Here is a 25,646-nt window from a genome sequence, read left to right as displayed (position 1 = left end):
AAAAAAGGCCTCAGTAGAGATGAAAGACTGGCGGCGAGTCGCTACGAGGCCTCACACCTGACGCGCCCGCGGGCATGTAAACAGAACATGACCGATGGTCTCCTCCTCCCCCGGGCATCCCTCACAATCAGCTGGTATTGGCACCCCCCTCCTCGCCAAGATCCCTCGGGTAGGTAGAATGCCCCATGCCACCCTCCACAGAAATAGAGCAACACGTGGGTGCACACGTAACCGCCAAATCCAGCGACCCTCCAGCCGGCGTACAGAACCTATGTCCACTATCGCCTGGAGATCACTGACTGTAGCTCTCGCCCTCCCAGTCGAGCTCCATACCTCCTATCTGTCATCCTCTCAAGAGGTATAGGTGTGGCCAGTACCCTCTCGGCTTCACAACAACGTTAGAGATACTGGATTGACATAAACATCAAGATCAGAAGCAATTCTAAAACAAAATCTACATATGTGAACATGTTATTGCACACCATATTCAGAAAATTCACGATGACCCCAGACACAGACAGACACGACACAGACACACACAGTCACACATACACACACACACAGAGACACAGAGAGAGAGAGAGAGCAATGCCTGATAACAAGCTAACATGTGCATTAAAATCAACCAAACTTGCACTATACAAGACCATTGAAAGAACAAAGTATCGATGGACTAAAATGTCACATGCCACAAGGCCAGTACAGCATTTGCATTGAGTTCTTTGCTTAAACAGTCTCCAGTCTCCCAGTTGAACTCAATAAATCCTTTTCATGATCTCCCTGAACAGTCTTTGTGAGGTAAGAGGAATCATTACATGTTAGAACTGATACAATCATGCTTGCTTCACAACAACGTTAGAGATACTGGATTGACATAAACATCAAGATCAGAAGCAATTCTAAAACAAAATCTACATATGTGAACATGTTATTGCACACCATATTCAGAAAATTCACGATGACCCCAGACACAGACAGACACGACACAGACACACACATACACACACATAGAGACACACACAGAGAGAGAGAGAGAGAGCAATGCCTGATAACAAGCTAACATGTGCATTAAAATCAACCAAACTTGCACTATACAAGACCATTGAAAGAACAAAGTATCGATGGACTAAAATGTCACATGCCACGAGGCCAGTACAGCATTTGCATTGAGTTCTTTGCTTAAACAGTCTCCAGTCTCCCAGTTGAACTCAATAAATCCTTTTCATGATCTCCCTGAACAGTCAGTCTTTGTGAGGTAAGAGGAATCATTACATGTTAGAACTGATACAATCATGCTTGAATCAAAGACCATAAGATATGTACAAAAGTTCACTAACTGAACAAATGATGATTATGGACAAGCATCTCTTTCAATGGAAAGTAGACGAAAGGGAGAAAGCACAGATTGATCATAAGCAAGAATGACAGTTGAAAATGCACACATCCTGTAGTTTTTAACACCCCCCTCTCCTCATGCTTTCTTCGCTTTCCTGGCAAAACTGAGCTGCCAAGGATGAACTGAACTACTAATGCTGAATGAGGGTAAATAAATAATTATAAAGGTAACAATTAAACCAGAAGAATGACAGGGGTATTCAAAAGCATGCATATATGCAAAATAAACTCATAAGCTGATTGTAGGAAAGGAGGTATGACCCAAATTTTAACTCACGGACAATACAAATAAAGCATTTCCTCAACTTCGCCTTCAAAAGTAAAATATCTGTACAATACGAGACCAAAAGGAAATTCACACCTGATATCTTTGATGTCAAGTCCCCGCGCAGCAACATCAGTAGCAACTAGAATCGGTGCCTCCCCTGTGCGAAAGTGATACAAGACATGATCCCTTTCACCCTGAGACTTGTCGCCATGAATGGAAGCAGCACCGAAATTACGAATACTGCGGGCCAGCAGATCACACAGCCTCTTTGTTGAGCAGAAGATGATGATTCTGGATCCACGTTCTTGGGTTCTAAGAATCTGCTCCAGGCGCCTCTGCTTATCCATGGGCAAAACCACCTCCACGTACTGTATATCATAAGCACCATTATCACGGAAGGTAAGAGGTATGTAGAAAACAGTAACGGATTACAAATAATGACAGGTCAAAGAATTCTCCAGAGCACTCACCAAATCAGACAGAAGCAAGGTATTGGTGCCCAAGTCCACAATACATGAGTTTTGGAAATTTAAGAAATAGTTTTACAAAAATGTAAATGTAGAAGCTAAGGTTAACTTTTCAAGGATGTGGAGGAGATTGATATGCCAAAAATCAATGCCAAACCAAATTAAAAAAAAAAAAGAAATCTGTTAATGAACTACATGTGTACAAGCTTTAAAGCCAAAGTACAGCGCATTAGGTGAGCACATTGTGTTAAATTAGAAATGCATTTAGCAAGCCCCGAATGTTCTTGCAGCCCCACTCTAGTTGAAAAATATGATACCTCTTCTACACATTTCAATGTCGGACCCTTTATCCAACAAGCTATTCTAATTAAGTACCCTGCCAAAATGTAATGAAAAATGGGAATACAAACACGTGCATTCATTTCCACAAGGGAGAAAAATGCACTGAAGTAGGTCTTGCTCCATTGGCTCAGATTCAGGAAGCTTGCTTCAGGCAAATCTTGAATGAGACTATCCAACATAGCTTTTACACATGGGAAAAAGCCACCAATGCCAAGGAATTACACATTACGAGTAGGTATGCAAAGATATTTTATTTTTCCCCACAGTAATGAGGTTAGGATACAATTTCAGTGCAGGAATATCATGTCCACACATGCTCGCACATGCACATGAACAAACAAGTACACAATGAAAATGATAATGCACAGCGGCTCACAAACACACATATAATTGTGCACATAAACAGCAAACATCGCTCATGAAAATGATAGATGGGATGAATATTTTTGAAGCTGACAATCCCCATCGACCATCTGAAAAGATTCTTATAAATGCTGCTTTTGCAACAAATCAAGTCAATGCACCACCCACAGGTCTCATATGATGGCAAGGTTTGAAAGCTGATGTACCAACACATATAGAATCACTATATCTTTAGTATTATTTTAACACTGAATTAATTGAGACCAGATACCACATTTCAGCATTTTAATTCACCAGGCAACTTACATAGGCTGATTAGGCTCTTCCACATGCCTACCTTTCAATTTTTTTTAGGACATTTACGAAATGCGACACGCAAGGCTGCCTCAATATTTTGACTGCAATTAGTTAAGAGAGAAACAGGGACAGGACATTGTTTATTTTTCACTAAATAGTGAGATGACATACCAGCTTTGTTATTGCTAAAAAGTTTCTTATGATGTTACCATGTGACCTATGATGTATATTACTAATTAAAAGACATATTGTAATCTGCACTCTGTTCACTCGCATTAGAGGTAAACAATTCTTCAATGTTGCCTGGTTTCATCTCTTTATTTCCTCTTCTTTCAAGAGTCCCTTTGTTCTTCATTTTGATAACCAGATCCTAGTATCTTCAGAGCAACCTCTGACCAACACCTCCAGTTTTGGCCCATGAGACCTCCAACAGTAACTACGGATTGGAGTCCAATGCATACCATGTTGTGGTGCTGCAAGTAGAGGACCCAGAGTTATAGAACAAATGATAAACAGAAGTCAATGTGGCCTTACCTAACCATTTGTCTTGAGAACCGCATAACAAATTGCTTTGACAACCAAGTGTCTTACAGTAACTCTCAGACCATGGTTCCTAGATCTAACAGTAGAATACAACAGATTATTTTGTAGTCTCTACACATAAGTACTAGTCTGTCAGACACCTGCACTAGTTCCACTATCGCAATTGGCAGAATACTGCTCAAACTGCCATCATGTCTCTTTCCAGGTTAACTTACCCAAGGGCACTAACTCAAATGTCCTACAGTCTAGAAAGATTGTTTTTGTGAGCCATTCTTATGTTATACTAGCTTTGCTATGGCATATGTCAAAGACATGCTGCACAATATAATATTTCAATCTCATCATTTTTCCAGTGTTACGTTGCTAAGTTCCTTCAAATTTGAGGTCCTCATCTCCAATGCCTCTGCAGTTGTGTGCCCAACGATCTTGGATTTTGAAAGGTTGGAAATTAAGATGAGTTCCAGGAAAACCTGAGTTGCTCAAATTTTAGAGGTTCGATAAGTTTGTTTTAAGGGTTGGACATCATTATAGACTCATTTGCTTCAAGAAACAAAACAGGCAGAGCCCAGTAAGCAAATGGTTTCTATGTGTAATTGTCAGGGAATTGGGACATCCATAACAGAAACTGGCAGACCATCTCCTTTTGTGTTTCTTCTAATTCACTCTCCTTTTACAAATGACGCACCCAGCCATAAAGACATATAAAGCTTATCTATTAGCTAGCAAAACCCTAACTTAAAATTCATCAAGGTCAAAGTTCGCCATCTCGGTACCAGACCCCGAACTGGTGCCACACTAGCATAGTATCGGTACGGTACGGTACACGGTTCTTTTGGCATACCGAATGTCGGTACACCACCAATACCGGTACCGGTTCCGAACTGATACCGGTATGGTACGTCCGATACCATCTGTTTCGGTATAGTACGGCATACCATAATTAAGGTAGCACTTCACACTAATCTACTAAGCATCAAATAAACAAGCTACTATAGGGTAGAATATCATGATTATAGCACCCATGTAATTATCACTAACATACGATCAGATATCTATACAAATTTTTTTCAATTCATTGGTAATAACAGGAAAAAATCTCTGCATGAATTGAACATTCTCATGACCAAAAAAGTGAAAATCATAAGTTATCATTCTCACCTGTGATAGATTTGTTTGCAGCAAGTTCATCAACACTGCCAATATTCACCTGAACAGGATTCTTCAGTAGATCCCCAGCTATTTTTCTCACCTCCTTAGGCCAAGTTGCTGTGTACATGAGAGTCTGCCTGTGTGGAGGAATCTCATTCACAATCTTTCGTATCTGAGGTTCAAAACCCATGTCAAGCATACGGTCTGCCTCATCAAACACAAGAAAAGAAATTTGGCGGAAGTTGATCTTCCTCATCTCCAGGATGTCATTAAGCCGACCAGGTGTTGCCACTATAATATCTGATCCTCGTTCAATTTCTCTTAGCTGAGGACCCTTTGGAGCTCCTCCATATAGACACTGAATACAATAAAAATAGCTCCTTCAAACAGAAAATATAATAAAAATAGACATGATGATGAAAATAAGGATATTTTGCCTTTTCCAAAATAAGAAAAATCCTATGAAAAAGTAAAATAAAGTTAACAATTAGATGCAGGATTTCAGATTTCACAACGAAACAACCATCTAACATGCAAGACAAATTCCACCACATCTGATGTTCCAATTGTCACTAGAGTGAATCTTCCTGTAATCGAAGAAGCTAAACCTCAAGGACAAACTATATTCTCCTGTTCATGTCAGGTAACCAGATATTCCACTTGCAATTGTGAACTATGCAGATATAGAATATCACGCAATGTTACATTGTTAAAACAGGTATAGCTAGGAATTAAAATTAATTTCATCCTGGTGAACAAGATAAACTTGATTCCCAAGTTTTCTCTCTGCAGATTCCTGTTGGCATTAAATAAAAGCCGACAGGCTGGATTACAGAGATAACAGTCATTCATAATGAATGATAGCTTCTAAAACATCCAACTGCACACCTCCTTAAAAAGAATTTCAAAGAAAATAGGATAACCAAAAATAAGACAGTAGCCAGAAACCCTAGTGACCAGCCACAAACCCTTTTGCAGATTTTACATAAGTTAATCAAGTAAACTAGGACTCTTAGGACTTGTTTGCTTCGTGGAAAAAGAAGGGGGAAAGTGTGGTCAACAGAAAAATGAAAAAATAGCTCGTCTGGTTGGATATTTCAAACGAGAGAGATGGAAAAGTAACTGACAACTGAAACAGAAAACAAATAACTTGATCCAAGATAACCTTTGGTCAAATAAATCAGTTAATGGATATTAACTAATATAATTTAAGATGAACTCCCACAAATGGCATATTACTTACAGGCATCAATATATGGAATAGAATTAAAAATGCAGAAAAAGATAATGCCCCTCTGGCAATTTTTATTCAGTGTACTTTTATTCACACAATAAATTATTTGAAGAATGTGAACACCTATAATACCAGCCATATGGCATAGAAGAAACAATTAGACTTAGCTATGATGTAATAACTCTAACATATACCAAAATCAAACTTCTCAGAAAGCAAGCAATCAGTCTTCTAAATTTATTTAATTTGATCCACATATACAAAGCGTGGTTAGCATAGGCATATCACAATTTCAATGACTCTAAAATTAACTCAGTTGCAATGCTATTGTCACAACTAATTGCTTTGAATAAAGTTTAGGTTGAATCCTTTCTACCAATATCACAAGTCGATCTCTGTACATCACTTCCAATCCTGTAATCGATAAGGTAGGCCATGAGAAGGCATGCATTTATAAATAAGAAACCTCTAGGTGTTGAAAGAAAATGCAAATCAAACAAAAATTCAGAAAATCATGCAAGTGTAGCTCAGCCAGCACCCATGAGCAACGACAGAAGGAAAGTATAATAGAATGTGCTCAAGGAGATATAATGACTGGTGCATCTCTGTGTGTGTATGTTTTGTTTTGGATGAGGGTGCCGGCGATCTTGGAATGGAAGGGTTTGATATTAGCTATCAATGCTCAGGTAAGGCCTGTAACAACAATACTCTATATATTTGTAGATGGACATCAACAGACATCAGAATGAAGTAAATATTTACAAGAAATCCCAATAGACTGCAATTTTGTGACTTGAAGCAACACACTCATTACACTAGTGATAGAGATGAAATTGCATTGCACAAACAAAATCAGTTTTATGATGGAAATATGAAAGTATAATCGACTTTGGAAAGCATATGAATGAAGATTCATATAACAATACAGTAGAAGAGCCCTCATCCCATTCAAGCTCATGAACAGCTACGTTCAATCAGTGTCAGCCTTAGCAATTTCTCACAACCTCCAATTAACGATGTTTTAAGCCTTCTCCCAATTTTTCTTAGCCCTTCTGATGCAAATCCAGCTTGTTCGCCCTACTCAAGCCTACTCAGATCTTCATGAAAAATGCGATGCCTTGTCAATCAGTTAGTTCTATACCACTTCAATCCTACTGCAACTTCCGCTTCTATTATACTTAGGATCCCAGTGTTATTTCATTTTGACTTCAAGTAATTATCTCTCCAACATCATCTAATGCACTCGAACTCCTTATCGCTAAACAATCTAATACATAAACATTGTGAGCCTCACTTTATTATCTAGTTATTGTTGTCTTGATTACAAAGGTACAAAAACAAGGCATACCAATAAATCATCCAACTTGTTTTGACTCTCCAACATATATCTCAGTGTATCTCTTCAATATTTTTCTGTATTGTGAATCAAAGATAAGGAAAAATGATCACATCTGTGCAATTATTGACCATCAATTTTGACCAAAAAAAGCCTCATTTAGCATTTGTTTAAATGTCTTGACAATGACTGCATTTCAAACACTTAATGAGTAGCACTACGTTTATAAGTAATTATCAGCGATGCCTAATTTAAAATTACACTAATCACTAAGCTGCTTCAAGTTGAAGGTAAGCAGTCAATTAGGGAACGACGAAGACCGTGAATATCAAATTGCACACAATTCTTCAACAATCCATATTATCAAAATTTTGGCTAAAAACATTATTCGAGGAACATCGTTATGATGCTTTTTTTCCAGATAGAAGTAACTAGTTTGCAATCACAATAATTGCATTATCCAAGAGAACTCGATGAATATTCACATTATGCAAAAGCATCAAAAAAAAGGTTTCTCAAACTAGACAAAGGAATCTAATTAGGCTGGTCTAAATGAAGTATAGATGATTTTCTAAATTGGAAACAAACTCCTCTCAGAAATTATGCTCGCTGTGTTGAGGATGTAGCAATATGGAAAAACTTGATAGTATTATGATTACATAGTTATCTAGTCATCTTGATGATTGGTTGCATAGTGTTTAATTACTAGAAATTTGCATCACAAAAAGCTACGTAAAATCAACATGACATCATGCTCTTTTTTTTTTGGATCATCATGTCGGCAAATCCTAGTGGCTTACTAGCCTTGTATTACAGGTAAATTCCTCTTCCAGCCCAAGTTGTCTTGGATAGAAATCCAACACCAATTAAATGGAGCAATGCCGAGTAAAAACAGGAACTTAACATCATTTTCAAACTTTGATAAAGAAAGCACAATTTTTTTTTTTCTTTTGATGAAATAAAGAAAGCACAACTTTTTTTTTCTTTGGATGAAATAAAAAAAGCATAACTTGATAGATAATGCTGATCAGACGTGGATGGCATGAGGTTTGCTAGCTTATTTGGGCATGCTTACCTTTTCATGCATAGCCCGATGCAAAATGGTAGGACATGCATAAAGAACCAATAAGGTGAGCAAAAAAGGAGAAGATGAAAACAAATCCACATGGCTCATCCTCAAAAGGCCTTTCTATGAGAGTCAAAAGATACTTGTTATGTGCCTTCATATTGCCAATAACAATTACGCAATTGAAATATCAGCTGCTAATCATTTTCAAAGAAGAAGAAGAAGAAGAAATATCAGCTGTTGTAGTGTAGTTCTGTCATTGACTAGCAGGTATAATGCAAGATTAAATCCCACAAGCACAAAGAAAGCAAAGAAGGAACTTTATTGCCAAAGCAATTCTTTTCGGTCATAAAGCATCATCCAAGGATGAAATATGCAAGCATCTAACATACTCAACTTGCAAGGCATCTTTTGCACTACAAAAGTTGGCATGAGGACACTACTTCTCAAAGCAATACGTGAATTGTCAAGAGCAGGTATGTTGATGGGCTTGAATGGAGCTAGCACTTCATTAGGTTTATGAAAAATGAGAATTTTATGGAAGCTAATTGGATTCTTCTAGAGCTCTCAGGTGACAAGGAAACACCGGATCTGATAAGGATGGAAGATTGCACTTCAACCTATCATTGAGAACCATTGATTTTTGCTGCAATCGGACAAATTCATAGCTAACTTCTTTTCCCTTTTTTCCGGTTGATGAATTCATAGGTAAGTTGATGTATTGTGCTCTTTACCACTACTGGCCGGTACAAGTAATGAAATATTACTAGGTAGTATATAGCTACGATTTTGTATACCAATTCTAAATATGTCAGCAGGAGAAGATATCGTGCAATTTTAATATTTACTCTTTTCATTTTTTTTCATAAATTGATTAGCAGAATCATGCAATTTTTTCTTTGAAAAAAGAAGGATGTTTATTTGATTTTCTTTTTAATATACTGATCATATATTTCATTCAAAACCTGGTTTACATCTTCTCCATGAAACTGGAACTGTGGATATGGCTTTGCTAGAGAATTAAAGTCTTTCACATCATACACTTGTATGTTTTTACGTAAGATGATCTTTATGACAAGCATACATCACCTCTATTGCATACTTTTTGCAAAGATAGTTTTTTCTCCTCTTTTCTCACTAGAAAAATTTTCCCTCGTTTTCTCTACCAGTATCTTCACGATCCACGAGCCAAAAATTATTTTTATTTTTTGATTTTTTGATTTATCCTGTGTTTGTTTTGCTTCTCCTCAGGGTGGTTCATCGGCAACTAGAATCAATAAAATGGGCAAGTCAACCAAGAAACCTAATGTTGAGGTATTGACATCTATAATTCAGTGCTCTGCACTATCCAGGCAATTTCTGATTCTGCCTGATTTTCTAAGCATGCATTTTTGTGATGCAGGTTGTTGTAGCTCCTGTGTCGGCTCTGCTTGCAAAATTTACTAAAAAAGGTTCATTTTTCCTTCACTAATATATTTATATTACCAGGTTTTTTGTCTTGGTTATTCTTTTTCTTTTTGATTTCTAAGAGATCTGCCATGTTTGATGATCAGGCAAGAGGGATGCGAAAGAAGCAATGGAGAAACCAGTGAGAGCAAAGAAGCAGAAGAGAGAAGTTGAGCTGGAGAGGGGAAGCAAGAAAAGGAAACCCTCATAGGAGAAAGTGCTTGCTCCCTCCACTCATCGCTGAAGGTCGTTTTCTTCCATGCAAAAAAAATAGTTTATAATGTTTCTGGTCTTGCAGGTGCTGTCAACAATGTTTTTGATATGCATGGCACTAAAATGAGAGCTAAAAATAGCAGCATCGTTTATCCGTACTGGATGTACCAATGCTTAGCTTATTAGGAGTTCCCTCTCGTCCCCTACCACCGCCACTACCACGTCAACATGTTGTTAGATGTATGCCCTAGAAGCCAATCTGGCGGACACATTATTAATTCTAGGACATAAATTTGTACTTGACTTTATTATTATTGAATAATAAATGGGCATCTTTTCATTCATATTGTTTATGTGTCTATGAATCGTCCAAGAAATTAATAAGATGATGGTACATATTCTTAAGAGTTGAGAATTTGAGCCATGTATCATTGGTGATTAATTTCTAAATGCTCATGATCAATGGATCATCATGAGGACGGTGATCGATCCGATCAGTGCACAGATCGCTTTCCTTATGGATGGACGAGACTCGAGTCCACAGTGTAGGGACACTGAAGTGATAGTGCAGGTGCTTGTTAGAGAACAAGGGTACTGAGCGTGACCAAGACAAGAAGTCACTTGGATGTCTATCCACTCGTCAGTGACTTGCTTGATGTTGCAGTAGTATGACTGGTCCTTTGACCTGCGGTGCTTCGGCTACTCACAGTGAGGTTATTGTAGTTTGACTACACGTATACATGGTCTCTAGCCATATGGGTCCTTATAGTGTAGATTGGCTGCAGTAAGTTCACTGTAGGAGTAGGGTATGTACTTACATGGAATCTATCGACCTTGATAGAAGAGGAGTGATCCTATGTGATTTGTTAGACTGAGTTCTAAGACCTTGGCCAGGGCAGAAATATAAAGTGGAGAAAGAGTTTTTCACTATCGAACTCAAGTCAAATAAATCTAGACATATGACAGACGACGGGGTTTGACGAGTTATCCATGACCTCCGGTCTGTAGGGATCCACGATAGAAGGACTGTATCATACGATTGCTGCACCTAGAGGTTCATCATTCTATTCTGCTGGGTGGCCACTACATACTGCTAGGTGTCACTGGTGGATGGTGAGACTCACAGGGATCATCTCGATGGTCGATAATCCCAGGTGAGTTGAGTTGGAATTGTTTCAACCCATTGAAAGGAGTTTTCAATGATATTGTGATAGAGATCATAATATATCTCACTACCAGTCAGAATGGAACCTATGGGGTCACACACATTAGAGGTATTGACCGATCCAATGGTTGAATGTGATTAGGAATCACAAATAATCAATTAGATTGATAAATGAAAACCCGCTAAGAGTTAGTGGCTAGAAGAAGGAATAATTGTAATCGGATTGTAATTTAATTTAATTAATTGGATTTAATTAATTGGACTAGATCATGAGTCCTACTTGGAGTAGGATTTTTGGAGTCCTAATTGGATTAGAATTTCAAATTAAATTAGAATCCTATTTGGAATAGGATTTCTAAAGTCCAAATTGTCTTAGGGCTGAAAATTGAACAAGTCCTGATTAGATTAGGATTTTCTTAAGTCCTAATTAATTTTAATTTTAATCTAATTAATTTCATGACTCCTAATTGGATTAGGATTGAAGAGTTCAATAGAGTCATGGCTCAATTAAATTCTAATTGGATTAGGAATTGGAGAAAATTGAAATGGGTTCATAAAAATCCTATTTTGACTAGGATTGGACTCATGCAATGGACCCAAATTAAAACCCCCTTTAATTTATTTAAATAGCAGATTTAAATGAACTTGAGGGAGGGGCCCACGCCCCTCCCCTTGGGGTGTGCGTGGGAGAAAGAGGAGGGGCGCACGCCCCTCCTTGTTAGCCAAAAGAAGAGATAAAGATGAGTTCCTAAAAAATAGGAACTCATCCTTATCTCTTAACTAATTAAAAGGGAGCATGGAATTTTGAAAAAGATGGATGTTTTTCTCCTCATTCCAGCCGTGAGCACCCTCCTCCATCTTCCTCCTTTGAGCCACAATCAAGAGAAGAAAAAGAAAAGCCTAAGACGCCCTCTTCCTTCTTCATCTTGGTTCCAAAAGGAAGAAAAAGAAAAAGGCTGCAGGGCTTTGTTCTTGTTCCTTTGGTTCTTCCTTCTTCTTCCTCCTCTCAAGCCAATCAAAGGTTGATTCAAAGGAGAGGACATCAGCCATCCATAGCCATCTCTGCAAGAGAGCTAGCACCCCGGTGAGATCCAAAGGCTTCGATCGAGTCAGTACTTCGTGTGGATACCTGTAGAGGCCGGACGCGTGTGCGGCTTCCACTGAGCCTTGATCAAATACCACGTAAATCAGATTTGCGGAGACCATCTACCCGCACAAGGTGAAGATCTGATCTTTTTAATGATTTTAAAATGGTTTAAAATAATTTAATTCTAATCTATCTACAAACGAAAGGTTTTAAAACACGTTCATGCGATGAACGGATCCCGCATATGTTTTTCCGCTGCAATCTGAAAATTATTTCGAAATTTTCATGGCATATAAGGGATGCTAACAGTGGTATCAGAGCCATGGTTATGTAGATTAAGATTAGAATTAAATTTTTCAAGGCATTTTAGATCTGAAATTTAAGGGATTATGCTTGCTGAAAATTAAGTATGCAGAATTTTCAGCTTGCTGTTTTTTCTGCATACTAATTTTTAGATGCTTAGATTAATGATTCTAAAGCTTTGATAATGTGATTACAAATATTTAGAGTCAAATCTAGCATGATCAGCAAGTCATGAGATGGAATAATTAATTAAATTACAGATCTAAAAATAATTTTTATGCATGTGATGCGTATGGTGATGATCATGGATGGACCCTTTGAATGTGCTGAAATGTTCTGCGATGTTCTGTGATGTTCTGTGATGCATGTAGTTTTAATTTTCAGATGCTTGCGTGCATCTTAAATTCATGTATTAGAGACCTGCGTGTCTCAATGAAAAGGGTTGTAATTTTATTTTTATTTTTATTTAATTTTTAAAGCAATCTGGGATGTAAACTGTGATGTGTGTTGCACGTCGATGGTTGATCGATATGTACATCAACAAGCTCAACATGCGCGGATCAAGATCAAGGGTTGATTGAAGATGGATCAAGGAGTTGATCACAATTGGACCTAGAGGATCAAGATCGAGTCAAGAGTTGAAGACGATCAAACCAATTGACGTGCATGTGCTTGTAAAATGACCCCATCTTGGATCCATGATCATCACCATTTAATTTTATTTTTGATAAATGCCTGGATGTTTAATGCTTATGATTATGCGGGTAGACTTATATTTGCATGAGAGGTGAATACGCGATCGAGTGAGACCTAAATCGAAACCTCCCTAATCAGTCGAGGGTGAACCAACATGAGTTAGTCATATTAGATTAATTGATCTAATTGGTGTCTAGGCAAGCCTATAAGGTGGTTACTTAATTAGGACCTTACTCTCTGAGTAAGGGGAGCCTCCCACCTGCTTACCTGGCCAATTGTTCGATTACCTCTTATGAAGAACTCAAGTTGCAAACACTAAGACTTGATTATGCAATATTAAGTCCATAGGTCTTCCACCGTAGTAGAGTTGCTAAGGTCTTTTCGGCGTTAATTTGTCTCGGCTGGACACAGTGGGCAAGTTGCATCAGGGGACTGGACCTCTCTATTAGACATGAGATGTTGTGGGGTAAAGGTGGGGTTGGGCACCAATAACTGTTAGGTGAGGACCCAATGACGACTTTACTTCCGCGGTTATACGGTGGGTCTGACTTAACTAAGTAATGGGACCAATAACTGTTAGGTGAGGTCTTCATCACTTAGAGACCAAGTACCACTTCAATATGCTTGAGAAGCATTGTACAAAAGTTGTACACTCATCCATTTATATGTCACCAATAACTGTTAGGTGAGGCGGCATGTAAATCGGTGAGACCGCAGTATCCACTAGAAATCCTAGTCGCGTAGGGTTTTCGTTTCTCCATCAGGGGAGTATGAGGGATTCGAGAAAATAGTGGGAGCATATTTGTTTTAAAAGTCCCTAGAACAAATTAAGTTCAAGTACAAAGTCTAACTAGAATCTTTACTCTCTACAGATCACAATGTCAGCTTCAAACCCTTTGACCCGAATCCTTGAGACAAACAGACTGACCGGAACCAACTATAAAGACTGGCTTAGGAACCTGAAAATTGTTCTGAATTGTGAGAAAATAGGGTATGTGCTCGAGAATGATATCCCTAGGCTACCAGCACGTTCTACTGATAATCAGCGTGAGACGCATCAGAAGTGGACTGATGACGACATTAGGGTCAAGTGCTACATCATGGCATCCATGACTAACGAACTTCAATGCCAGCATGAGAACATAAAGACTGCTAGAAAAATACTGGCTCATCTGCAAGAGTTGTATGGTGAGCAGAGCCGCACTGCACGCTTTGAAGTGTCCAAGAGGCTCTTCAAGGCAAAGATGCGTGAGGGGCAGTCTGTCCACGATCACTGTTTGACTATGATCAAGGACCTCGAGGAACTTGAGAAGCTCGGTATGTCCATGCATAAGGAACTGCAGATAGATCTGATCCTGCAATCCCTTCCTGATTCATTTGGTCAGTTTATAGTAAACTACCATATGAATAAAATTGAATGCGCAAAGACCGAATTGTTGAATATGTTGGTAACTGCTGAAGGGGCCTTGAAAGGTTCAAGGGGCTCTATTCTGGCTGCTGAGCTGACTTCTAGTTCCAAGAGAAAGTCTACTTGGAAGAAAAAGAAGCCTGCAAAGAAGCACAAGAAAGACAAAAAGCCTAAGAAGGAAGTTCATAAGAAAAGGGCTGATGACAAAGGAAAATGTTTCCACTGCAAAGTCAACGGCCACTGGAAAAGGAACTGCCCTTCATACCTCGAGAGCCTGAAGAACAAAAAGGACACACCTTCTGAAGGTATGCTAGACTTGCTCGTGATTGAAACTAACCTTACGGTTTCTTCTACTTCTAGTTGGGTTATAGATTCTGGTTCTAGTGCTCATTTGTGCACTACTATGCAGGGTCTAAAGGAAAGTAGGAGGCTGGCGGAAGGTGCAGTGACCCTTCGGGTTGGCAACGGGGCAAGAGTTGCTGCTGTAGCTGTGGGCACCTACCCTCTGCGATTACCGTCTGGATTTAGTTTATTGCTTAGAGACTATTATTATGTCCCTGCTGCTAGCAGGAATTTGATTTCTGTTTCGTGTTTAGCACAGGATGGTCATGTTTTGACCTTTGACAAAGACTGCTGTTCTATTTATTTCAGAAATAAATTAGTTGCACGTGGTTTCATGATTGATAGTCTCTATCACTTGCATATTGATGTGTCTGTGAATGTGTCTGAGCAAGTAGTGAGTGCCATAGGATCTAAAAGATCCAGAGATGAGATAAACCAGAAGTATTTGTGGCACCTCAGGCTTGGCCATATTGGAGAGGACAGAATGAACAAAATGGAGAAAGATGGGCTTCTTGGCCCATTGACTTCCGAGTCATATCCAGTTTGTGAGTCCTGTCTTCAAGGAAAAATGGCTAGATTACCCTTTGTAGGTCATGGGGAGAGGACCACTGAAATACTTACCCTGACACTGATGTGTGTGGCCCATTCGATGTGCTAGCCAGGGGTCGTTATTCATACTTCATTACCTTTACCGATGACTATTCACGATATGGGTATGTGTATCTTATGAGATACAAATCTGAGTCTTTTGAAAAGTTCAAAGAGTTCAGAAATGAAGTAGAAAAACAGACTGGAAAAACCCTTAAGGTTCTTCGATCAGATCGAGGAGGAGAATACCTTAGTGGAGAATTCCGGGATTATCTCAAGAAAAATGGCATAGTCTCACAATGGATACCTCCGGGTACACCTCAACTCAACGGGAGTGTCAGAAAGGAGGAATCGGACTCTATTGGATATGGTCCGATCCATGATGAGCTTCACTGATCTACCTATGTTTCTTTGGAGAGATGCCTTATTATCCGCAATTTATTTATTGAATAGAGTTCCCTCTAAATCCGTTCCTACCACACCGTATGAGATATGGCATGGTAAGAAGCCGAGTCTTGGTCATCTCAAGATTTGGGGATGTCCGGCCCACGTCAAGCGACTACAGGCGGACAAGTTAGAGCCTAGGACCATAAGTGCTCGTTTCATTGGATATCCTAAAGAGTCATTAGGATACAATTTTTACATCTCAGAGGATCACAATGTGTTTGTGAGCCGACATGCCGTCTTTCTGGAAAAACAGTTTATCCTTGATAGAGGCAGTGGGAGAAAAATTGAGCTTGAAGAGAGAGTCTCTGAAAAGCAACGAGTCATGGATCCTATAGAACCTATTCATACAGAGCCAGTACACGTAGTACCTCCTCCACCTCGTAGATCTAGTAGGGTCTCCCATCCTCCCGATAGATACTTAGGTATACTAGTAAGTACAAGTAAAGAGATCTATTCATTGATAAGCCCGGTGCTACTTTACCATATTCCGAATTCAATGGTTTCAATAAATTCCCTACAGTAGTTCGTCTTGGCCCAGATCTAGAACTACCCTCAACGGTTTGTGTAGCCATAAAATACTATTCCTTGGTTGAGATCTGTTGACTTTGTATAGAGGACACCGAGGAAATGTTCCTCATGGGAGATAGGGAACATGTACAGGATCCCAATACCGACGACGAGGCGATATCTGATATCGATTCCGAGAAATGGCTGGAAGCCATGAAGTCGGAGATAGACTCCATGTATTCCAACCAAGTCTGGACCGTAGTAGATCCACCAGAAGGTATAGTACCTATTGGATGTAAATGGATCTATAAAAGGAAGATAGGTTCGGATGGAAAGGTAGAGACCTATAAGGCAAGGCTAGTAGCGAAAGGGTATAGTCAGCGCGAAGGCATTGACTATCAGGAGACCTTTTCACCTGTAGCCATGCTGAAATCCATTCGAACATTGCTTGCTATTGCAGCATTTCATGATTATGAAATATGGCAGATGGATGTGAAAACTGCTTTCCTGAATGGATATCTTGATGAAGATATCTATATGGAGCAGCCTTTGGGTTTCACTTCCAGTGATAGTGATCACAAGGTCTGCAAGCTGCAAAGGTCCATCTATGGACTAAAGCAAGCATCTCGGAGTTGGAACACTCGTTTTAATGATGCGATCAAATCGTTTGAGTTCATCAAGAACGAAGAGGAATCGTGTGTTTACAAGAAGGTTAGTGGGAGTGCTGTCGTATTCCTCGTACTGTACGTGGATGACATCCTCCTGATAGGAAATGATATTCCTATGCTAACCTCGGTCAAGGTCTGGTTATCAAAAGAGTTCTCCATGAAAGACCTTGGGGAAGCATCCTACATTTTGGGGATAAAGGTCTATAGGGATAGATCTAAAAGGATGCTTGGCCTATCACAAAAGATGTACATAGAGGAGGTACTGAAGAGGTTCAGTATGGAAAACTCCAAGAGGGGTCTATTACCCCTTAGGCATGGGATTCATCTCTCCAAAAAGATGTGCCACAACACATCCGAAGAGATTCAACGCATGAGCAGGATTCCTTATGCTTCTGCAATAGGAAGCCTCATGTATGCCATGCTGTGTACACGACCTGATATAGCCCTTGCTGTGAGTGTCACTAGCAGATATCAGTCGAATCCAGGTGAAGAGCACTGGACAGCTGTGAAGAACATTCTTAAGTACTTAAGAAGAACTAAAGATTTGTTCTTGGTCTTTGGAGGAGCATTGGAGTTAAAGGTAGAAGGATACACAGATTCAGACTTTATGACTGATATTGATGATAGAAAGTCTACATCTGGATATGTGTTCTTGTGCAATGGTGGTACGGTAAATTGGAAGAGTTCCAAACAACCGATCATTGCTGATTCTACCATGGAAGCTGAGTATATCGCCGCCTCTGAAGCTGCAAAGGAAGCCTTCTGGTTCAACAAATTCATTGCAGAGCTAGATGTAATGCCATCGGATGCCATCACACTCTACTGCGATAATAATGGCGCCATAGCTCTTGCTAAGGAGCCAAGGTCTCATCAGAAATTCAAGCACATAGAGCGGCGCTTTCACCTCATACGCGAATACCTCGAGAAGAAATATGTCGAGGTACAGAGAGTAGACTCTGCAGACAACGTGGCAGACCCGCTCACTAAGCAGTTAAATCAGCAGAAGACAGAAGCCCACCTTGAGAAGATGGGACTTAGATATATGTCTGATTGGCTTTAGTGCAAGTGGGAGATTGTTAGATGTATGCCCTAGAAGCCAATCTGGCGGACACATTATTAATTCTAGGACATAAATTTGTACTTGACTTTATTATTATCGAATAATAAATGGGCATCTTTTCATTCATATTGTTTATGTGTCTATGAATCGTCCAAGAAATTAATAAGATGATAGTACATATTCTCAAGAGTTGAGAATTTGAGCCATGTATCATTGGTGATTAATTTCTAAATGCTCATGATCAATGGATCATCACGAGGATGGTGATCGATCCGATCAGTGCACAGATCGCTTTCCTTATGGATGGACGAGACTCGAGTCCACAGTGTAGGGACACTGAAGTGATAGTGCAGGTGCTTGTTAGAGAACAAGGGTACTGAGCGTGACCAAGACAAGAAGTCACTTGGATGTCTATCCACTCGTCAGTGACTTGCTTGATGTTGCAGTAGTATGACTGGTCCTTTGACCTGCGGTGCTTCGGCTACTCACAGTGAGGTTATTGTAGTTTGACTACACGTATACATGGTCTCTAGCCATATGGGTCCTTGTAGTGTAGATTGGCTGCAGTAAGTTCACTGTAGGAGTAGGGTATGCACTTACATGGAATCTATCGACCTTGATAGAAGAGGAGTGATCCTATGTGATTTGTTAGACTGAGTTCTAAGACCTTGGCCAGGGCAGAAATATAAAGTGGAGAAAGAGTTTTTCACTATCGAACTCAAGTCAAATAAATCTAGACATATGACAGACGACGGGGTTTGACGAGTTATCCATGACCTCCGGTCTGTAGGGATCCACGATAGAAGGACTGTATCATACGATTGCTGCACCTAGAGGTTCATCATTCTATTCTGCTGGGTGGCCACTACATACTGCTAGGTGTCACTGGTGGATGGTGAGACTCACAGGGATCATCTCGATGGTCGATAATCCCAGGTGAGTTGAGTTGGAATTGTTTCAACTCATTGAAAGGAGTTTTCAATGATATTGTGATAGAGATCATAATATATCTCACTACCAGTCAGAATGGAACCTATGGGGTCACACACATTAGAGGTATTGACCGATCCAATGGTTGAATGTGATTAGGAATCACAAATAATCAATTAGATTGATAAATGAAAACCCGCTAAGAGTTAGTGGCTAGAAGAAGGAATAATTGTAATCGGATTGTAATTTAATTTAATTAATTGGATTTAATTAATTGGACTAGATCATGAGTCCTACTTGGAGTAGGATTTTTGGAGTCCTAATTGGATTAGAATTTCAAATTAAATTAGAATCCTATTTGGAATAGGATTTCTAAAGTCCAAATTGTCTTAGGGCTGAAAATTGAACAAGTCCTGATTAGATTAGGATTTTCTTAAGTCCTAATTAATTTTAATTTTAATCTAATTAATTTCATGACTCCTAATTGGATTAGGATTGAAGAGTTCAATAGAGTCATGGCTCAATTAAATTCTAATTGGATTAGGAATTGGAGGAAATTGAAATGGGTTCATAAAAATCCTATTTTGACTAGGATTGGACTCATGCAATGGACCCAAATTAAAACCCCCTTTAATTTATTTAAATAGCAGATTTAAATGAACTTGAGGGAGGGGCCCACGCCCCTCCCCTTGGGGTGTGCGTGGGAGAAAGAGGAGGGGCGCACGCCCCTCCTTGTTAGCCAAAAGAAGAGATAAAGATGAGTTCCTAAAAAATAGGAACTCATCCTTATCTCTTAACTAATTAAAAGGGAGCATGGAATGTCGAAAAAGATGGATGTTTTTCTCCTCATTCCAGCCGTGAGCACCCTCCTCCATCTTCCTCCTTTGAGCCACAATCAAGAGAAGAAAAAGAAAAGCCTAAGACGCCCTCTTCCTTCTTCATCTTGGTTCCAAAAGGAAGAAAAAGAAAAAGGCTGCAGGGCTTTGTTCTTGTTCCTTTGGTTCTTCCTTCTTCTTCCTCCTCTCAAGCCAATCAAAGGTTGATTCAAAGGAGAGGACTTCAGCCATCCATAGCCATCTTTGCAAGAGAGCTAGCACCCCGGTGAGATCCAAAGGCTTCGATCGAGTCAGTACTTCGTGTGGATACCTGTAGAGGCCGGACGCGTGTGCGGCTTCCACTGAGCCTTGATCAAATACCACGTAAATCAGATTTGCGGAGACCATCTACCCGCACAAGGTGAAGATCTGATCTTCTTAATGATTTTAAAATGGTTTAAAATAATTTAATTCTAATCTATCTACAAACGAAAGGTTTTAAAACACGTTCATGTGATGAACGGATCCCGCATATGTTTTTCCGCTGCAATCTGAAAATTATTTCGAAATTTTCATGGCATATGTGGGATCCTAACACATGTCCACCACGCTGGCCTCCAAAATCTTCCACCACCTCTGTCTAAGAGATATGGAGGACAACGTGGTGGACATGTTGACGTGGTGGTGGCGGTGGTAGGGGACGAGGGGGGACCCCTAACAAGCTAAGCATTAGTACAGCTAGTACGGATAAATGATGCTGCTTTTTTTAGCTCTTATTTTAGTGCCATGCATACCAGAAACATTGTTGACAGCACCTGCAAGACCAGAAACATTATAAACTATTTTTTTTACAGGGAAGAAAATGACCTTCAGCGATGACTGGAGGGAGCAAGCACTTTCTCCTGTGAGGATTTTCTTTTCTTGCTTCCCCTCTCCAGCTCAACTTCTCTCTTCTGCTTCTTTGCGCTCACTGGTTTCTCTATTGCTTCCTAGGCATCCCTCTTGCCTAATCATCAAACATGGCGGATCTCTTAGAAATCAAAAAGAAAAAGAATAACTAAGACAGAAAAACCAGGTAATATAAATATATTAGTGAAGAAAAAAGGAACCTTTTTTAGCAGATTTTGCAAGTGGAGCCGATACAGGAGCTGCAGCAACCTGCATCACAGAAATGCATGCTTAGAAAATCAGGCAGAATCATAAATTGTCTGCATAGTGTAGAGCACTGAATAATAGATGTCAATACCTCAACATTAGATTTCTTGGTTGCTTGCCCATTTTATTGATTCTAGTTACCGATGAACCACCCTGAGGAGCAAAACAAACACAGGACAAATCAGAAAAACAGAAAATAAAAATAATGCAAAAAGTATGCAATAGAGGTGATGTATGCTCGTCATAAAGATCATCTTACGTAAAAAAAATACAAGTGTATGATGTGAAAGACTTTAACTTTCTAGCAAAGCCATATCCACAGTTCTAGTTTCATGGAGAAGATGTAAACCGGGTTTTGAATGAAATATATGATCAGTATATTAAAGAGAAAATCAAATAAACATCCTTCTTTTTTCAAAGAAAAAATTGCACGATTTTGCGAATCAATTTATGAAAAAAAATAAAAAAGAGTAAATATTAAAATTGCACGATATCTTCTCTTGCTGACATATTCAGAATTGGTATACAAAATTGTAGCTATATACTACCTAGTAATATTTCATTACCTGTACGGGCCAGTAGTGGTAAAGAGCACAATACAAGTACTTAAACCTTTTCTGGTGATCCTTTTTAGTTTGCCTCTATCTACAGGGTATTTAGAAATTTGTACTTCAAAATACCTATGCATTGTCTTGCTGCAGAAGTGAATCAACCTAACTACTCTCTTCTTTCAAATTAATGTATCTCTAGTTGCTTCCTAAGTAGGTTCCAAAGACTCTAAAGTAAAAAAGGCAAGTAATTAAGCTTGGGTATATAAAGATTTCCTTGTTTTTTCAAACCAAGCAAGGTGGTTAAGTGGAGTCCTTACTTCACTGTACATCGCAATTGCACAGATGCAGACCAAACAGCATTGGTCGATCAATCTTAACAAAAAAGCATCAGACATCACTCAACAATAATCTACAGATAGGTAGGGAATTGAACAACCACACCACAAACTCTATGCTCTCCCATAAATACGAACAGGCAAGAAAAGCTCCACCCCCCTCCCCCCCAACCCCCGCGTCTTATGCTGGAAAGGCAAGAAAAATTCTATCAAGATTTTTAGTGTCCCCTTGTTTGATCCATCATCATCCTTAAGATCAAAAATATTAAAACACCGTATTTACTATGTTTAAATGCTAAGTCCTCTTTGACAGATCTTGGAAAAAATCACCTTCTTAACAAGGCACATGAAGTTTTCAGCTGGTGGGATTGTCGCAGAAGAAAAACATCTAATCCACCATAATAGATTCTGGGACGTCATTAATCCCTCTAGAAATGTTTTTAATCAATCCCTCTAAAAATTTGTACAAGCCTATGATCTAACTATTGTGCAATGCTGGAGAGCAGGAGGGTCGGCTAAATAGAAATGCATGCATATCTGTCTCGAACATTTTTACTACGGCAGGAAACAGAGGCCTCTGCGCCGTCTCTTTTTCTTCTTGCTCCCCCAAACAGATCTCATTTTTGACAACCATGATGTCAAAATCTCATGAAAAACTTTCTGTTTTGCAGAAAAATGTTTGTTTTTAACTCATCTTGCAATTACGCCCTGTTCCAGCTTCTCCAAACAGGAACATTTTCGATTTAATCTGGGTTCCAGCCTTCCAGGTTTGAGTCCAAGAGTCACCTTGGCAAGCAGTAAACAGAAGCATAATTACTGCATGAAAATAGACAGTTCTGATGTATTGCTTGCAACCATGAACTTCGGAACCTGGGCCTGTAAGCATCTCAGCCATAGCATGCTATAACTTCATATTCAAATTTGATGCCACTAATATTTAAAGGAGTAAGATGTTTTCCTTCGCTTTCACTCAAAAAAGAGTTTCCCCTGCCTCCATCGATCGCTCCTCCTACAGTTCGATGTTTCGCTCTTCTTTCTTCCGGAGAAGCGATCGAGATCGAGATCGAGAGAGAGAGAGAGAGAGAGAGGGAGGGAGCGAGAGAGTGAGAGAGAGGGAGGGAGGGAGGGAAGAAGGATTCTCTTACCTTGAATGCTCCGTGAGGCCTCCGCCGCTGCCGCTGCCTGGAACCCGCCCCTGCCTCCATCGATCGCTCCTCCTACAGTTCGATGTTTCGCTCTTCTTTCTTCCGGAGAAGCGATCGAGATCGAGAGAGAGAGAGAGAGAGAGAGGGAGCGAGAGAGTGAGAGAGAGGGAGGGAGGGAAGAAGGAGAAGGGATGAAAGGCGTGACCACCGCCCTTATATACCAATCGTTACGGTAATCCGCCGGACCAACTTTATCAGTCTTCCTTCGTTCCCGTTGAAGATTTGAACGATGATTGCAATTACACGATGCCCTAAGAAAACCAACCATACAAAATGCCCAAGGAGCAACGTGCAACGATTGCAATTACATACACAATAGCGTACACACAAAGGCATACATGCATAAGTAGATGCCTGACAGATAAATTGATACAAGATACACGATAGATAGATAGATAGGTAGATATATAATACATATCATACATAGAATAGATAATTGCAATTACACATAAAATGGATAGATGCATGATGCATAGAATACATACCTTTGGCATTAGCTTTATGCACTTTGCATGAGGCCCAAGAACTTATCATATCAAATATTGTTGGGAACACCCCATCCCAGGACCTCTTCTTTATCTTTCTCCAACAATGTTGGGAGATCCACCACAATACCTGGCAGATTGACGTTCTTCCTCTCACCTAACATACCAGTGTTCTGACAACGGCATCTCACAGTTTTAGCATCTGGGTCACATGACAGGACAGAAAGGATTATGGTACCATCTGCACGCAATATGTATTCCCAGGTTTCAAGCCTACAGGAAGCTTCTTGTAACTCACGGAAATCATGTTATGATCGCCCTTAATGCCGTAATCAGTGCTTATTGTAATTTCTTGACCCTCCTTCAGTTGGATAGGTTTTCCATCCTTCAGGAAGCCACTACGAATCTCTGGGCCCTGCAGCAATGCTAGCTGGTAAATAACAACGAGTGCAAATGCTAGAGAGGGCTCTGGTAATAAAAGTCAATATGGCTTACTCTGTTGAGCATTCAAACAAGAAGAAATCCAACAAAGACAACAATCTAAGGACGTCCGACAAATAGAACAATCTAAAGTGGAATGTCTTTAATAAGCAACCTACAACTAGAAAACTCATTAACGCTCCCTAAGACTTGCCCGACTCAAGATTAATTCCTCAAATGTCTTTAATAAGCAACCTTAACATATTAAAATATTCTCATGATGCAACTCAGCTCTTGTAGGTGAATACATTCTAAATATGGCCAATCTGAGTTCTACCATAGCTGCAACTTCTCCATCTTTGTTTCTTTCATGTCCTTGCACCTTCATTATAAATGCACATTCTGATCAATACAGCATTGATGGCCTTACTGTATATACTCTTTTATGCCTCACCAACATACAACAAATAAATAAAATCTAAAGAGGTCATCTTATGATCCAGTTCACTAAGATTCCACTACAAATGATGGGGGGCAAAATGGATCGTCCTGCTCAAGACTAGGAATCATCCCATTCTGGCCGGGCAGACGTCAGTACCGACCAGGCCAAACCTTAGTCCTGCTAAGAACCAGTCCGATTCCAGACTTCGCCGAGGGCTCAACCGACCTCGGTCGGATCTCTCTGTCGCTACGACCTGCAGCAACCTCTTCTGATACTTATAATGACGTCTCGGGCCCGAGCTCGGGATGTCCTGCCGCGTCGATTGCGGGCCAAAGAATTCCTTCGACCGTAGAAATATTCGCCGACGCGTTCCGGCCAAGCTCGAGGCACCCCTATATTCATCGACGAGCCCCAGCCGAGCTTGGAGTGCCCTTTATATTCGCCGACGTGCCCCGACTCGAGCGACTTATATTGCTTACCACATTTGATTGGCCAAAAATGCCATAATCTTTAGAGAGAGCAGTCCTACACCTAGGTTTGTTGTGGAGCAGGCCCGTGTGCAGGAGACGGAGATCACCCATGCAGGTCCATCAGACATTTCTTTAACAGCTCAGAAAATCTAGAATTCTGTATTTGCTCTTGTAGCGCCACGAACAGTATCTATCACTTGGGAGCCTCTACTTCCGAGTTTCCTCAAGGTCAACTTCGACAGATGTGTGCTAGTGGCAGTAGAAGGGATGGGATGGGGATCAGAATCCTAGACTTTAGGGTAGTTGCAGCTGGTGGGTGCCAAATCTTTGACATTTCTGTTCCTATGATAGAGTTGAAGGCAACTTGGGTTAGTCTGTGTTAGGCTAACGCAAACTGCAAGCCAATGCAATCTTACTTAAAGGTGACTCGGCTATGGTGATCGGCTAT

At 39.9% G+C, this 25,646-nt stretch overlaps 1 protein-coding gene and 1 long non-coding RNA gene across 3 annotated transcripts; one reads left to right on the top strand and one right to left on the bottom strand.

Annotated features, from left to right (window-relative positions):
• Positions 1-844: 844 nt before the first annotated feature.
• LOC120107480 (ATP-dependent RNA helicase-like protein DB10) lies at positions 845-5,080 on the bottom strand. Its single transcript, XM_039120762.1, has 4 exons — positions 4,834-5,080; positions 2,541-2,653; positions 1,757-2,031; positions 845-911 (listed from the first exon to the last, which is right to left on the bottom strand). The coding sequence occupies exons 1-4, from the start codon at positions 5,078-5,080 to the stop codon at positions 845-847; spliced, it is 702 nt and encodes a 233-aa protein (XP_038976690.1).
• Positions 5,081-8,514: 3,434 nt separating this feature from the next.
• On the top strand, positions 8,515-10,423 carry LOC120107481. Of its 2 annotated transcripts, XR_005509223.1 has the most exons (5): positions 8,515-8,936; positions 9,032-9,168; positions 9,712-9,774; positions 9,863-9,911; positions 10,014-10,423. It is a non-coding gene; the product is annotated as an uncharacterized LOC120107481 (long non-coding RNA). The 2 variants fall into 2 exon arrangements; XR_005509222.1 differs by lacking the exon at positions 8,515-8,936 and having other exon boundaries at positions 9,150-9,774.
• Positions 10,424-25,646: the final 15,223 nt, after the last annotated feature.

This window comes from Phoenix dactylifera, unplaced genomic scaffold (assembly GCF_009389715.1).
Source record: "Phoenix dactylifera cultivar Barhee BC4 unplaced genomic scaffold, palm_55x_up_171113_PBpolish2nd_filt_p 000880F, whole genome shotgun sequence".
Taxonomy (NCBI): domain Eukaryota; kingdom Viridiplantae; phylum Streptophyta; class Magnoliopsida; order Arecales; family Arecaceae; genus Phoenix; species Phoenix dactylifera.
The sequence above is the reverse complement of the archived record's forward strand: the minus strand, read 5'-3'. Positions and strand labels throughout refer to the sequence as shown.

Bases quoted from the DNA above. Each gene is read 5' to 3' on its own strand.
- LOC120107480 (XM_039120762.1), bottom strand. From the start codon at position 5,080: ATGAGGAAGATCAACTTCCGCCAAATTTCTTTTCTTGTGTTTGATGAG. The intron at 2,654-4,833 runs GTGAGAATGATA...CATGTGTAAAAG, and splicing joins TGCAAACAAATCTATCACAG to CTATGTTGGATAGTCTCATT. The intron at 912-1,756 runs GTGTGAATTTCC...TCACATATGTAG, and splicing joins CTTGACATCAAAGATATCAG to ATTTTGTTTTAGAATTGCTT.